We start from the raw sequence: 15701 nt of genomic DNA on the forward strand, positions 1-15701 counted from the left end.
ATTTCCCCAGACCCAAAGTGCTTGCTGGGTGTTAACATGTTTTATCTAATGGCAGCAGACTCCTGGATTCCTGCTGCCAAGGCTGAGTTTAACCTAAAGTTACCCCTAGAAGGGCAGGAGGGCAGGGCAGGTTACTGGGGTATGAGTCAACCATTGCAGTTTCTACTTCTTTTTCACTCTTAAAGGTACAGGAACAGGACATAAACAGGGTGGTGAAGAGACTGAATCACATCCAAAAAAGCTCAGACACAGGGCAATCAGATTCACTTTTATTATGAACAAACACAATCTCAGATCAGTACAACTAGCTTTGGAGTTGATATTAATAGAAATTATTCCAAAATTATTCTTAGGTCACAAATAACTACTATCCCACATAAAAAGGGAAAAATCCCACCCAATTAAGGAAAAGGTATCCTGTGTATGTTTCCATGGCAATGAGTTTATGCATTCTCAGATTTTGTCTGGCTAGTTATCCACCCTTTATCTGATGCATTTATTCCATCTCTCAGAGAGAACCATATAGATTCCTGACGGCATCCAGGACACGTGGCTCGTGGTGGACACACTTCATGGTGGATACTGCTACTATAAAAATACTCAGAACTTAAGAGAATTCCAAGATGCTTTATAAAAAGCATTAGTCATGCCTCAAAACTGCCCTTTGAGGTAGGTCAGTATTATTATCCCATTTTAACAGAAGGAAAACTGAGGCACATTATAGTTAAATGACTTGCCCAGGGTCACATAGCAAGTCAGTGGCACAGTGGTAGGACAGGCCCTGGCCTTAACCACCCATATAACTTTGACATCGAGCTTTCTTGAACTTTTCATGATGACCCATTTGAGCTACACTTACAGAAAATACACTCAGGATACTAGCTAACCAGGAGGAAAAATTTCCATTTTAAATGCTACAACCATCCTTTAATCTAAAAAAAAATAATAATAATAATAAATCAAATACATTCAAAATTCCTTCTACCCTCCATCAAATGTGGGCAATTAAGAAAAATAGCCCTAAGCAAAGTTTCCAAAATGAAGCCCAGAAAGGAATCCTGCAAACAACTACACTGATCATTCTCTAGCCAGGCCCCCTTTTATACCAGCCACTTCTGCAGGCTCTGGGGTGCAAAGGGGCTCCAAAGAGGGAGCAGGGAGGGAGCAGAGCACGTTCAGAGGCAACACTGTTTAGAAAAGATGTAAGGCATCCAGATAAGTTGTCAGCATACCCACAAAGCAAGGACTGTTAGAAATTCAGACACCATCAGATCTGAGTTTTTGGGTCATTAATGTATCATTTAAATTTAGCTTTAGAACCTTAAAAACAGTATTCCTTACTCAGTAGACAACCCCCACCTACACAAGTACAAGTACCCTGGGCCCAAGGACACCATCCAGCCTTGTGTAGGGTCATGGTATAGATCAGATCCATGGAACACAATTAGAACAGAAAGATAAGTTGGTTTTGATCATCAGCTGTAAAGCATGCATCTGATGACCTGTGGAATTAAAACTACCCCACAGGCATTTCCAAGCGGTAGGTGCTTGGTCAGAGGATCTAATCTACAGCGATCTTCCATTAGATTTTTTTTTTTCCTACTGAGAGGAACAACTCAAAAGACAAGGATGCCTTTAGTTTAGCCTAAGCTCTGTAGCCTCCATCTATCCAATTAATACAGGAAGAAATGTTCTCCTCCTTTCCATCCTTGGAGCTCAACAGTGGCAGAGCATTTGGTATTGTATATTTTCAACCTTTAAATAGAATAAAGCCAGGTTTCTGCCTAGACAACTGAGGTTACAGGGACAAAGGGACCCAAGGTTCTTCCAACACTCCTCTATACTATTGTCTGCCCTAGACTGTGTTGTGGGGAATGCTGGTTAGTTTGCTGAACAGAGACACTGTTCAGCAAAGTTCATGGCATCTCACATCCTAAGCCTCAGTCAAGGTCTTGCGGTACACCCTGGCTCCCTCCAGGGGGCTGGGGCCACCTTCTGAGTGAGGCACTTGGAACCTGCCTTTGCTTCTTGTGCTTCCCAGTGAAGGCTAGGCCCCCCCTGCTTCTGCAAGCCTCGCACTGTCCGCTGGGAGCACTGACTCAGGCTAGGCAGCTTATCCAGTAAGCCGGGGGCATCCAGCATGCTCTCTGGTTCTGACCCAGACAGAGGAGACTAAAAACAAATCCTCTTTTGCTCCACGGCTGGCTCTGGCACAACATGAGCATTCGGCTTGGCTGTGCCTCATGAGTGCGAATGCCTGTGCCCAGGATGTTTCTAGCAGGCTTTGCCAGCCTTGTCTGGAGTCATCAGTGTGGTAAGGAGCACAAGGATATAGACGGAGACTCTGGAGGCCAAGTGAAAGTGGCAGCTTGCTCAACTTTGTAAAGAGAAACAGTGGTTCAGTGACCCTGACCATTCTGTCGGTAAGAGAGGGAACGACTTGGACCGCAGTAGCCATCACTGCCTCTGAATACACACAGAAGAGGCTTGCCTGTCCAGAAAAAGAAGGAAACATCAAGGAGATAAAACCAGCAGGAGAAAGTGGACAAAGATGGCAGAGCCAAGAATTGATAGGGTAGTTGAGAGATTCCTACCCCATCCCCCAGCCAGTCCTGTATTTTCCGCTAGAAGGTAATAGAAGGAATGAGTGAAAGGGTTCAACACCGTGGGGAGAAGCCTTCTAATGCTTTCTCAATCCAAGGAGAAAGTGGAATTAATGAAATGAACCCAACATCTAACTTGTTTGTATAACCAGTTTCCATATCAGGACACCCAACAACTTACTCAGTAACCTTCTGAATCCCCCAGCAATGTGATCTCAGAGCCTTTCTTTTGTAACCCTATCTCTTAGGAACTGCCTACAGACCCTGCCCCTCAACCTCTCCATCTCCTGTCCAGCAGCGAGAGGAAAGGAGGCAACCTGGCTAATTCTTCCTCTTCTTCAAGCCCCCTCTCTTTCAGAGGGAAATACTCTAAGAGAATTACTTTAATATTCCAACCAAAGTACCCATGTATATATAGCTTTATGTTTGACCCAACTCTGGCTCCTAAAATTCTTTCTTTTTTGGGAGGCAGCTATGCTCACCACCATACCACCAATGTATCTCTTTTTGAAGTCTCAAAATGCTGTAGCCATCTTCTTACTATGAGGGGAGCTGACCAATATCCCCAAGATGGCAGAGTAGAAAGATGAAAGAATTTTGACAATTTCCTGAGCTGCTGGAATCAGCAATTCTGGAAATAACCAACCTCAAGATTTCTTGTTATCTAGAATAAGAAATCTTCCTGTTATGAAAGAAAGAAAACAATTCGTCTGCAGCAGAGACCACTTTTACCACAAACTAAATGCTTCTTCTTTATCCTAAGCCTAAAGTATATCAGGACATTGAGATTTGCTTTTGAGTTTTAGGACTGCCCTGCTCCACAGATATTTCCCAGAGTCAGGAGAGAAAGGGAGCATACTGGGTGATGGGCAGACAGGGGTGTCTGATCACAGCAGGAGCTTCCTGCCTTGTTTCCCACTTCAACTCATCCTATTTATCAATCACACCATGCATGCTGACTCTCTCCCCTGACAATTTACCTGTTTTTTCAGTTTGGTGCCAAAATAAAGTTATTTTTCCATTTCATTTAGCAAAAGTCTGGGCTGAAGATCATCAAGGCCCTTCCCAGAAGATTCTGTCATATCTCTAGCTTGAGCCATCCACCTTAAAGCTCAGACAGCTCAAGGAAAGGGTCAGCCGGGGCAAAGACCACTAGTTTGAGACTACAGAAGGGTTGTCTAGGCTTTGGAAGCTGGAAACCCACCAATGACTGACCACCTGCTTGCCTGGGGGGCAATGAGGAGAAGGAGAAAGGAAGGTGACAGGGACAAAACAAAGGGAAGGATAATGGGAACAGAAGAGAAAGAAGATAGGAGAAGAAATAAGAACATGAGCTTAGCATCATAAAGGCAGAGTTGTTGGCTTTCAATTTAAAAAGAAAATTTTAAAGAATACTGTACTGTAATGGGTTAACGTCATCTTTAGCATCCTGGTAGCATTATTCAGTAGTTAATAAACAGAACATTAAACCTCTGCCCAGATGGCTTTTGGAAAAGGAACCCAAGGGACCACAAATTCAGCCACTCTTGTAGCTTTCCTCTCCAGTTCTTTTTATCCTGGCCAAGATGGCAGCCTTGGATACTTTCTTCCGGTCATAAGCCAGACCGATGGCAGCCATGCAATCAATGAAGAACGTGGTAAAGTTGATGTGCCAGCGGTACTCACTGGCTGAGTAGTCATAAGGAAAGGTGTGGTGGTAGTTGTGGAAGCCCTCACCTGGAACAAAAGCAGAGAAAAGTTAAGCAGCTATACTGTGGATTGCTGGATTCTTGATCTTGGCACTCTGGTTCCCTAGCAGAATGCCTCACACCTAGTAGAAACCTGTTGCTGTTGAATGAATGAATGCAGCTAGTCTTTTAAACTCTGAACCAAATAGATCCCCTCAGAGGCATCTTAAGAAATGACTGGGGAGAACCTGGTCACCATGGCTCTCTGGGAACCTTTGTGGGAGAAGGGCTGGAAGTTTCTCTGAGAAAATAAGATGATTTGAGAGAAACTGCTATCAGTAGGAATGGGGTTTAGACTAGAAAACCCCAGAGCCTCACTACATGTTTGTATAAGACCCTAAAGGCTCTGTGCATATGTGCATGTGTTAGAGCAGACAGAGTCCAGAATGAAGAACTTTTACTGGGTTTCTTACAAAGATGAGCAAAGAAGCACACTTTCCCCCACCGCATGGGCACTCTCTCCAAGGGTTGAAGGTACCAAGAGAACGGGGCGACACAGTCAAAAGTCAGAAGAAAGGAGGCCTAGCCCAGGGGCCTAAGTTTCCTCGCCTCTACTGGTTCAGAGTGGACTGTTTTGGCTCCTAATTCTTTGAGCTTTCACCCTGGGATGATGCTGATAAAACAGAAGCTCTCTGAGGGAATAAGAATCAAAAAGCTTAGGTATTCCTTCCAGCCTCTAAAATTCTGAAACGAGCAGTTCACTTTGCTGGACAGAGGAAAATCAAAGAAATTCTAGATTCAGAATAATTTCTATAATGAGTCAAGCTGTGGAAACTCCATAGACAGAGTTCTCCAGTCCTAGGCAGGCTCTTCTTTGTGAACCACATTCAATAACAATACCCTTATGAGGCTGGGGTAAAGAATAGCTAATAAAAGAGTGTACTGAACCCTCTGAAGATGAAAGAGCCCCAGTACAGTAATAGTGACATTAATAACCAACAAGGAAGGAAGTCCTGTGACGGGAATAACACCATCCAGGGCACCATCTCAAGGTTTGTTCACAGTGTGGCTCATCAGTTTATTCAATGAGAACTGAGTAGGAGGGTAGGATAACCCCAAGGCTAAAGGCACTGATGGAAGATCGCTAATTTCCATAAATGACTTTGCAACTAGGCTCTGTCTAAGCACTAGCTAGGCCCACACTTATCAGATTTAAAACAATCAGACACACACACGGTGCCAAGGGAGGAAAGAAAGCGGAGGAAGGTTAGTGGGCAAAAGAAGGATGAGACTCTGTAACTGGAACAGCAAGATAGAGCCAAGAGAGGCTCAAGCAGGGAGGTTAGCTCTGGCAGAGAGAAGATGAGCATGTGACTGGGGGTGGGGAGGTAATTCAAGAAGAACAAGATTAGAATGGCAGGCAAGCAGGGGAAACAGGCGACCAGAGAACAAAGGGTGAGGTGATAAATGGGGAGCAACAGGGATGAAGGAACGAATGGTAAGTGACATACTGACAGCCACTCTGAATAGGGGAAGCTCACAACAGATCTGTTTGCAGTACAGGACTGATCTCATTCCAGAAACCTTCCATGACATTCACTGGTTTTCTATGAAAATAGCCTATAATGTGATTGATTTCAAACATGGTTCAGAGTAAGAACATGTAAACAGTACACAGTGTCTGGAAGGAGGGAAAGATGCATGAAAATTAAAAAGGAATGAAAAAGATGTCTTTAGTACAGAGAATAATAAAAAAGAAAAAGATGGTCAGGGTTGAGAGTATAAAGGAAGGTTTTAAAGAGAACTGAGTGACGGCTAGGCCATGGCACATGTATATGTGTGGAGCAGGGAGGTTACCTATCTGTGCTGGATGACCAGAGGCCCTGATCACTGGAAGAGGCCGTGGGGTCTGCCTAAGGAAACCTAATTCCAGGCCTTAGTCAAGGTCTATATTTAGCTGAAAAGAGTGACAGACCAGAAAAAAAGAAAAAGAAAATGGAGACAGATGGCAGAACCCTACTGTCTGGCTATTAGAACAGGAATGGTAGAAAAATTCCTGAATAGTCAGCATTAGGTCAGTGAGTGATTGCTTTATGGTAGTTTCCTAAGTCACACTGTGGGGAGGGAGTGTTCCCAGCACAGCAGAGAAACAGAAGAGAGAAAAATAAAGGATAAGAGAAGAGAGTGGTAGATGGTGATAAAGGGCCACCAACAGTTGCTTTGATGTCCTTCATACTGGCATCACCAGGTAGTAAGGCATGTAATACACTTCAAATATTGCCCCTCTGAATACAGGAAGGTGATAAAAGAGAAGCTTAGTGAGTTAAATGACAAGTATTTGTTCTATATATCACAACTAAATGTAAAATACTAGGCTTTCTGGCCACCCAGATGACCCTACTCTTCTATTTATGCATTCCCTGCCCCAAGCAAGACTACCACCCAGATCAGAGATGACTGGGAAGAGAACAGCCCAAAGGGGTTCATCATACATAGCATTTGTGGCTTGCTCTTAAACCTGGAATTAAAGGCATTGTCATTTTTCACCCTTTTCTCTTTACATAGGACTTGTTGCTTAACTTTCAAGGGTTTTCTAATACTGTCCCTTAGTTTTATAGTGGAATGACATATGGAGAGGGGTCATAAAACAGGTAAATCTAGTTTTTCTGGCACGTAACCTAATACCCTAAGCAGCAGACCACTAGATGTGGTCTTGCTGTGGACTGCTGACTTACCCACAGCTCCCAGTGAAACCAGAATATTCTCTCGGGGGTTGATGGTCTTGTCATAAGGGCGGTATCCATACATATGGGCAGCACTATTCACCAGCCAGGTGACGTTGAGCCCAAGGGCATAACGGAATAAGGTGGCAAAAAACAAGCTGTTTTGAAACGTTTCATCCCACAGATACCACGGCACGAGTGTGGGCAGGATGAAGCACAACAACAGGACACCAGGTTTGTAGTACCTGCATTGAGAGATCACAGGCTCAGTGAGTGGAGAGGGGACGCTGAGACCTACCTGATTTTCCACTCTCACAGGGCGGGGCTGTCCCTTTCTACACTGAGAGCACAGTGTGGCAGGCAACAGAACAAGAGCGAATGGGCAAGGAAATTTTCTGAGAATACAGTGTTATTATCATACTTCTGAGATGAGGTAATGAGGGGTTAAATGACTTTTCTAGGGTCACACTACCAGGAAGTGGTGGAGCAAGGACTGGAATGTTTCAACTCCTGACTCTAAATCCATTGCTCTCTTTTACTACTTCAGGGAAATAGACAGGGTCCAAATTACAGACTGAGTTCTCCTTCCTGGGTTTTTCTGTTCTGCCTTTGGGCTTCCTTTCCCTTTCAGCAGTGCTCTTCGCAGAATCTATGTTTAAGTCAATCTTTTTTTTTTTTTTTGGCCACACCAGGTGGCACAAGGGGATCTTAGTTCCTGGACCAGAGATCCAACCTGTGCCTCGTGCACGTGTGGAGTCTTAACCACCGGACCACCAGGGAAGTCCCCAGGGTTTTTGTTTAGTATGTTGCCTTCATCTCCTGCTAGCCAGGAATCTTTCTCATCCTTCCTCTTCTTCGCCCTCAGAGAGGCACCCCAAATGTCCTAGATGCCAGCAGATCTGTCCCTCTGGAGGCCCTGTTCCATTCTTCCTCCTCCCAAAGGTACAGCAAGCATCAACATTACCAGGGAACTGATTTCCTAGACACCTTCAGCAGTTAAGTCTGCTACTCTGGTATCATTAGTAAGCCCTGCTGCCTTCAACTCCTCTCCATTCCTACCACCACTTCCCTGCACAGAAACCCAAGACTTCCCCACCTCTTTAGTTCAATGCCTTCTCTCATCCACCCCAGAGGTACCGTTCTAAAGCACACCTCCAACCATGCCACCTTCTGGCTCAAAAACCTTGCCATGGTTTCCTATTGCTTGGGTTGAATTACACCTTGTCTGCTTGTAAGACTCCATAACAATGGCATCAGTCTCTGCTGCTAGTCTTTTTTCCTACCACACCCTGTATTTCAAGCAAAAGGACTCTGTTGCAGGAGTACGCTTCAGCTCTTTCTTTCTGTTTGCACTGTCCCCCCACCCACCTGCCCTGTGCCATCCATCAGTGGATTCCAAAGCTACTTTCTTCATAAGCTTCCCTGATGTTCCCCACTCTACAGTCTCCCTCCCTTTTGTGCCTCTCCTCGCTATGGAAAATATTTTGCCATGTATCATAGGTATTTGGACACTTGGCTTATCCTTCCACTCCCCAGTAAGCTATGAACTCCTTGAAGGTAAGGACTATGACACACTTGGCTTTGTATCCATGACCGTCCTAGGTCAACAAACATTTGTTGAATTTAATTGGCTTAGGTAGTTCAGAGAAAAAGAAACAACAGTCTATGGCTCTGGGCTCATGGGCTATTAAAAATTAGGGTTTTAAATTGTAATTTGAGATATAGAAACCAAGTAAATTTCTCAGCTCATGTTGACAAGTCCTAGGAGAAAAAAGGGGGTCCCCTAATGCCAGGTCCCCAGCTCCATCATCATGTCACTCACCTCCTCTGGAACATCACCAGCTTCTCGGCTCTTAGGTCGGATAAATTTAGCGTGGAACCCTTTTCTTTGACAGCTGGGTGTTTGCGCACAAGCAGCCAACCCACGTGAGAGAAGAAAAAGCCACGTCGGGAATTGTGGGGGTCGGCATCCGTTTCTGAAAACTTGTGGTGGGCACGGTGATCTCGGGACCATTCAAAAACGTCATTCTAGAGGAACAGAGAAGAGGAATGAGGGCCTGTGGAAAGACACCCTCTCAGGGGAATTCCAATTGCCAGGCGTCTTCCAGAGCCCACAGCTCTCAGCCCAACCTCACAAAATACCTAGGAGTTGGTGCTCCAAAGGAGAAGTCATGGAGTTGCCTCCTTTCCTTAAACTTGCTGCTGAAGCATAAGTGGAAAAGCAACTTCAAGTCTCAGGACCACATGAACAGGGCTGGCTGCTTCTCGAGGGTTATGTGGTGAGTGGAATGTAGGAAGATTGTACAGGGCTCAGAGTTTCATTAGGAGGGAACACTGCAATTCTTCAAGCAAGAAATGGGGTGTGGGGTGCCTAATCCCTGAGCGTGGATAACAGGAGGCAGGCAACCTTGTGTCTTAGCATCCTGGTCAATGGATGAAGCTGTGGGCAGTTCCATTCTGATGCCTTGGCAAGAGATAACTCACACAACTTGAAAAAGCCAGACAGATAAATCACGATATGACCACATTCCCAAATGGCCTCTGGGACTCTTTCTATCCCATACAGTGCCAATCTCGCTTCCTTGTTTTGCCCCGTGGGTACAATATCAGGAGCCCTTGAGGCATTAAGGCATATGGCAGAGATGATTATGCAATCGTGGGATATTGCCATGGAGAAGGAGACTAACTGGGCTTCCTTGTGTTTTCCTCTTGTTCCAAGCTAGGCCCCTCACTACATGCTATCTTTTGCCCTTTGCTACTGCTTAATAACTATGAGTTCTCTTTCTCCAGTCCCCTTCATTCTATCTCTGCTAAAAACTTTCTGCTTCAACAAACCTCAACACTTGACTTAGGCAGCCTGGTAACCCATTAAAAGGACCATAATGTTGGTCTGCCTAAACCCTCAGTGACACAATTTCCCCATCTGTGAAATGGGGATAACAATAATACCTACCTCCTACGACTGTTGTGAGGGTTTAATGAGGCAATCTATGTCAAGCGCTTAGAATAGTGCCAGACATATGGACAGCACTATAAAAGTGTTTGATCGTCTTACCTGAAAACAACAGAGTTTCAAAGAAGAATCTGTGAAACATTAACTTCAACCCCATTGTGATAGAGGGTTAGAAGACATCCACCCAGAGTTGTGAATGTTTTGTCCAATGTCTGCCCATGAAGCCAGGCTCAGCTCTTGCCTTATGCACTTATGAAAGACCACAACAGCCAGACTGGGTGATAACAGAGGTTCAAAAATGACCCTACACACTGACAGTATTTCCTCTTTATCTCCTACTTGCCTCTGCCAGTCACTCAGAAGTATCCTTATGTTTTATGGACTTCGGGACTGAACCGGAACTTAACCACAAGGAGAGAGGAAAGTGAAGTGGCTGTCCAGGTGCTGTCCCTCTCCAGGCACTGATCGCCTCCATTCCGCCACCAGCTCATCGATCAAGAGTGAGGAGAAAAAGAGCTGAGCACAGCTGGCTTCTTACCTGGAACGCCATGGTGTTGCCAATGATCAGGAAGACCCTCAGAGGCAGCCGAGCTTTGTAGGTTCGGTGACTCCACAGGCGATGGGCCCCTGCTGTGATGCCCAGGGCACCCATCAGATAGTAGAATAACACTGCCAGGATAAGACAGGGCAGGCAGTCACGAACCTGGGAAAGTGTTTGCATGATGTTTTCCTCAGGCCAGAGTGTGTGTAGGCTCCCAGTGAGGATCTGCTTTCCCCTGAACTCCAGGGATACCTTGATCTCTTAGGCTCCTTTGATTTTAATCACTTGAAAAGTATCATCCTCTCTCATCATCTAACCTAGGAGCTGGAATAAGCTTAGGAGTCCCAGGGAACTTCAGAAAGGCAAGAGAGAGAAGAGGCCTCTTACCCCCCGGCCACTTGGCATTCTCAGTTATGAGGGATATTCTCCCAAGTCCCATCCCCTCTGACCTTCTGCTAACCTTCTTCAACAGTTTAAGGACCACAGACCACTACAGCAGTGCTTAAGACCCATGGGCAAGGGTGGTATTAAAATATTTAACAGACAGTAGAGTCTGGGTACTGACCCATTTGAGGGTTCCTGGGTTCTAGGGGACATTAAGGGGGCTCAGAACTATAACTATTTACCAAGTGGTCCAAAAACCTTTTAGCAGACAATGTGGCCACAGGAGGGGAAAATTCACCCTGCACATCAGTCATAGCTGCAGTGTCTTAAGCTTCGCCAAGGATTTTATGTTTTCTGATTCACTAGATATCTTGAAAGGGGTTTAATATCCCTCGCTTTGCGGCTGAAAAAACAAATGCTCAGCAAAGTTAAGTGTTTATCTGTAGTCACATGGCTAGGAAATGGAGCCATGTCTTGAAACTAGATTTTTGTCTCAACTAAGTGGTTCGTGTTCCAGAAGTCTGCCACAAGGATGTATACCATCCACCTCCCCAAGATATGCCCACGATTCTGTGGCATATGTCTTGCCAGATATGTCTTGCCTTTGCCATATCCCTCTGCTAGCGCATACTCCAGCTGGCAAGGCTAATTCTAGATAACGGCAGGACAGGCTCAAAGTTGCCCAACACTGTCATGCCTCACCTTCCTGGAGGTCTGCAGGTTCCAGGTGCCAAATAGAGTCTCTAACTGGGAGGTGGGTTGCTGGGCAACCCAACAGCCACCCACCTTCCTCTGCTCAATAGCTCTAGGGAGGCAGGGGCTGAGGCCTTGGTAGAGCAGTGACTATTGACAATGTTTCATTCCTAGGGAAGCGGCTAGAAACAATAGATTCTCAGTGGCCACTGAACTTAGTTGCAGTTGGAGACACTGTACATTGTAACAAATCGTTCTGTGTTCTCCAGCCACAGATACCAGTTTCCTAAACAAGCTCCCACCCAACCCATCTTCCTCTACCCTATCCAATTTCTCCTACAGAACAGGAGGAGAGCCATGGAGCCAGAGTCTGTCCCGGTGAGACTTCCTCTACTCATAGCCCTCTGGACGGGGTTGGGGCCCTAGGTGATTTGCTGGACCCCGGGCATGTGGTAATAGCCTTTCAGAGGCCATATCTGTCTGCATCTACACCTGGATAGATGACAGTTGAGCCACAGCCCACCAGTCACCAAGGGTAAAGGAAAAGGTCTTTGGGCACAAAAGAAGAAGCACTCAGCTCAGAAGCAAAGAAGCTCCTAGGGTTGTTTCATGCCACAGAAGACCCTGGCAAGTTGACTCAGAAAAGTACCTAAGATCGCTGCATTAACAGAGGAATTGGAAAAAGCACTCAAACGCTCTGGTGCCTTTTTCTATCAGCACCTCTAAGCCTATCTACTAGAAGGCTTTGGGTCAGTTGGAAACTCATTCTCTATTATACTGGTGGTTAAGCAAAACCTCAGATTTAGTCCCAAGAAAGAGACTGGAGAAGTTTGCCCCATGGTCCCTCAGTGTAGCCAGAGATATCTCTTCAGCCCTTCCCTCAAGGCTGTTCTGAGACACCAAAACTGCTCAGTCATGAGAAATGCTGGAATCATAAGCATTTGCTAATTTAACACCATCCTTAGGGATAAAACAAGAAAAGGTAAAGCGAAGCTCCTGAACTCTGAGGACCCTCTGACCCTCCCCCTACCCCCCTTTTGTTCCTTAAGACAAGAGTTCTGATATCCCCACATCAAACCAGTCATTCCATCAGCTAAGCCATCCACCACAGCGCCCAGGGACAGGATACAAAAGTCACCATCCAGTCTCCATGTGGCACATTTCTCTGTCCAAAGGCACAGCACACACTCATGGGCAGGGCACCTAAAAGGTAGTGGGCACAGCCCTGGTTTGCAGATAGCATTCTGCTCCCTGCACCAGCAGCCGAGGGAAAGCAGTGAGCAGCAGCATCTGGTCAAGCTCAGGACTTTACGAGGCTTTCAGGGACTCTTGGGGATGGAAGGGGCTTGCAGGTGATCAAACACTTTCACCAAACACCTGGTGAAGACTTCTCTACTGGGGAGAAGGGGTGGAGAAAGGAGTCCAAAGTCTCCCTGGGGATTCCCTGTCCTGCTCCTGATTCCTCAATTTGAACTGAAATTCCAGAACTCAAGTTCTGCTGGGTTCTCAGAAGGACTAGAGAACAGATGTCCCCCTCCCCTCAAAAATAAGAGCCGTTCCTGGTCTGCAGATGAAACGATTTCATTGGTGCCTGGCTGGCCCCAGCAATTAAACACATGTAAAAAAGCACTATCTTTCTAATCTTAAAAAAAAGTACTATTGTCCCCAGTGTGTTCCTTGAAAAACTGAGAGAGGGGATCTACCCAGCTGCATTTCTGCCCATGGATTACCAAGAGGATTCCTCCCAAAAGCTCCACAGACCAGATTCACCACCTTTAGACCAAAGAGGTTCTGGAGGACTTGGCTGAAACTTGGCCCGCCAGCCCTTCTATGTAACTCCCCTCCAAGAGTGCAGCTGTCTGCAAGCACCCCACACCCAAGACTGCTCTGGAAGACCTACAGTTGCTTTCTGGAGGGGGAGTTCTGGCCTGCCCCTCTCAGAGAGTGCTGATGTGCCCCACCCTCCGATCCCTGGTCTTTAGGGCTCTCTGTTTCCCCTTCCCAAGCCAGACTCAGTGGCAGAGGTAGGAATGCCCGCAGAGCGCATGTGCGTGTGCAGGCGGCAGGGCCCTGCTGTCAGCCCAAGCCCATGGATTCCTGAAAGAGCTGAGCTAAGGGCAGGCAGGTCAGGGATACACTGGGGACTGTCCCCCTCACTGCAGCAGTCTGAAGGCCAGGGCTGCCCGGGCCTGGGAGAGAACGGCTGGAGCGGGATGGGTGTGGAATGGGACATGGAACACTTCTTGAACCTTATTTCATTCTAAGAACATTTTGTCAAGTGGCATGTACAGTCGAGACCTACATGGAGTCACAGATCAATCTGTGTAAACTAGGTTACACAGGAGCCTTCTTCATCTGTTTTGTAACCAAGGAGCCGGAAAGGGCCAAGGGTCAGGGCAAAATAAGTTTGTGCATGACCACCACTCTGTTCCCCTACTACTAACTCTCCTCCTGAGCCGTTGTTCTCATTACCCCATGACTAGACTCAGCTTAAGCCCTCTAAAGTCACTCATCTAGTCCAACGTCCCCATGCCTCCCAGGTAGGGACCCTGATTCTTTCTTGGCTGGCAGGGCTGGGACAAGCAGTCAAGCAAAAGAATTAAAACAGAAAACCTCTTTCAGAAAAAGCTGACTCTCTGGCATAGTTCTGCTCATTTCAAAACCTGAGGCCCATGGTCTCAGGGCTCCAGCCCCAACACCAAAATTAAAAGATCCCCCAGAGTGGACGCTCCTGCATCCCAACCCCCCTAGGCTCTGTTCCCAGGCCATCCAGCCTCTCAGGACACCAAAGAGAAATGGCTGGGAAAACCTCAGCCTGGAGGGGCTGGTGTTTGTACTCTATGTAAGATCTTACTTAACTAAAAGAGTGGAGAGAACCTGGGGTACTGGGTCAGGAGGACATGGGAACTTCTTACCCCAGAGATAGGTGTATATCTTGCAGGTGGGGATCAATGTGATCCCATATAGGGCTCCCAAGTGTAACAGAGACATGAGGATGATGTTTCTCCAAACATACTCAAGCTTGGGCTTTGGGCCCTCCTTATCCTGGTAAGTTGGGTCATAGATGTCATCTCTCATTTCAGGGCGGATGTCTTCTTCCAAGTATAGGGGAGTCTTCTCCAATTTGCCCCCTCCATTCTGCAGGACCCTGGAAGGAGGTGCTGTGATGGTGGTGGTGGTTGTGTAGGAGCTAGAGATCTGGAAGGGAGAGGAAGTGGAGGGTCAAGAGAGAGGAGAGGACACGTGGAGGTAGTAGGGACCGCTTCACTCCCTAGTCAAGCTGGGGGAAGGGCGGGGGATAGGCATAGACCCGGTCCCAATACCCAGGTTACCTGAGGGAAGGCGGAAGACAGGGAAGTGCCCAGGAACTATGCAGAGACTGGGGAGAGGAGGTGAAACCTCAAGGTGAAGGGGAGATAAGAAAGAGGAGTGAAACACTCGCACCCCAACGAGCACACAAAGGAAAGCCCGCATACCTACATACAGAAGGCTACCGGCAGGACCAGGTTTCTCTTTAAAGTTTAAGAAACGAAAGTTGGGAGACCTAAGTTTGCAAATTACAATCCCCATTCCCAACAAACTGAAGGCAGCACAACTCGCAAAAGACGGCTATGTTCTCCCGCGGTGATCTCAACTCTTCTCCAGTGAGTCGCCCAGAAGCCCCACCAGCACCCGCGAACCCGGGGTCTGGGGGCCATTACTCGGAAGCTCTCACCTCCTCTTGCAGCAAGTGGGCCGGCATCTGGGCTCTCAGACACTGGGATCACTTTCTCGGGGCTGAGACTGCGGAGCGGAGTTCGGGGCAGTCCAAACTGAGTGTAGACTAGTTCCTGAGCCTGCTTTTGCGTGGCGATCCGCAGCGCTGCGCTCGGGACCTTCCGCTGCACGGTGCGCGCTGGACCGGTGTCCGGACCCGACCTGCTGTGCTGGGGATTTAAAGGCTAGCGCTGGCAGGGGGTGACTGTGTCCCGTATTTCCTCAGACCTCTTTTATTCGTTGCCAACAAGGGGCAAAGTGCGCAGAGTTGGTTCACCGTGGGAGATCCGCATGGGCGGGAGAGGGGAGGAGACAGAGCGCCGAGGCGTGCTGGGGGCCGAAGAAGCAAGAACTGGATGCTGCAGACACACCGCGGCTTGG

General features: G+C 47.1%; 1 protein-coding gene across 1 annotated transcript; it reads right to left on the reverse strand.

Moving 5' to 3' along the window:
• Positions 1-247: 247 nt before the first annotated feature.
• On the reverse strand, positions 248-15669 carry SCD (stearoyl-CoA desaturase). Its single transcript, XM_005892055.3, has 6 exons — positions 15280-15669; positions 14480-14762; positions 10485-10615; positions 8816-9021; positions 7006-7238; positions 248-4319 (listed from the first exon to the last, which is right to left on the reverse strand). The coding sequence occupies exons 1-6, from the start codon at positions 15304-15306 to the stop codon at positions 4120-4122; spliced, it is 1080 nt and encodes a 359-aa protein (XP_005892117.1). The 5' UTR covers positions 15307-15669; the 3' UTR covers positions 248-4119.
• Between the last annotated feature and the right edge of the window lie 32 nt (positions 15670-15701).

Source organism: Bos mutus, chromosome 26 (assembly GCF_027580195.1).
Source record: "Bos mutus isolate GX-2022 chromosome 26, NWIPB_WYAK_1.1, whole genome shotgun sequence".
Taxonomy (NCBI): Eukaryota; Metazoa; Chordata; class Mammalia; order Artiodactyla; family Bovidae; genus Bos; species Bos mutus.

Excerpts from the sequence above, each read along its gene's own strand:
- SCD (XM_005892055.3), bottom strand. The coding sequence starts at position 15,306 with ATGCCGGCCCACTTGCTGCAAGAGGAG. Across the intron at positions 14,763-15,279 it reads CCCACTTGCTGCAAGAGGAG|ATCTCTAGCTCCTACACAAC; the intron begins GTGAGAGCTTCC and ends TCTCCCTTCCAG. Across the intron at positions 4,320-7,005 it reads GGTTTCACTGGGAGCTGTGG|GTGAGGGCTTCCACAACTAC; the intron begins GTAAGTCAGCAG and ends CTTTTGTTCCAG.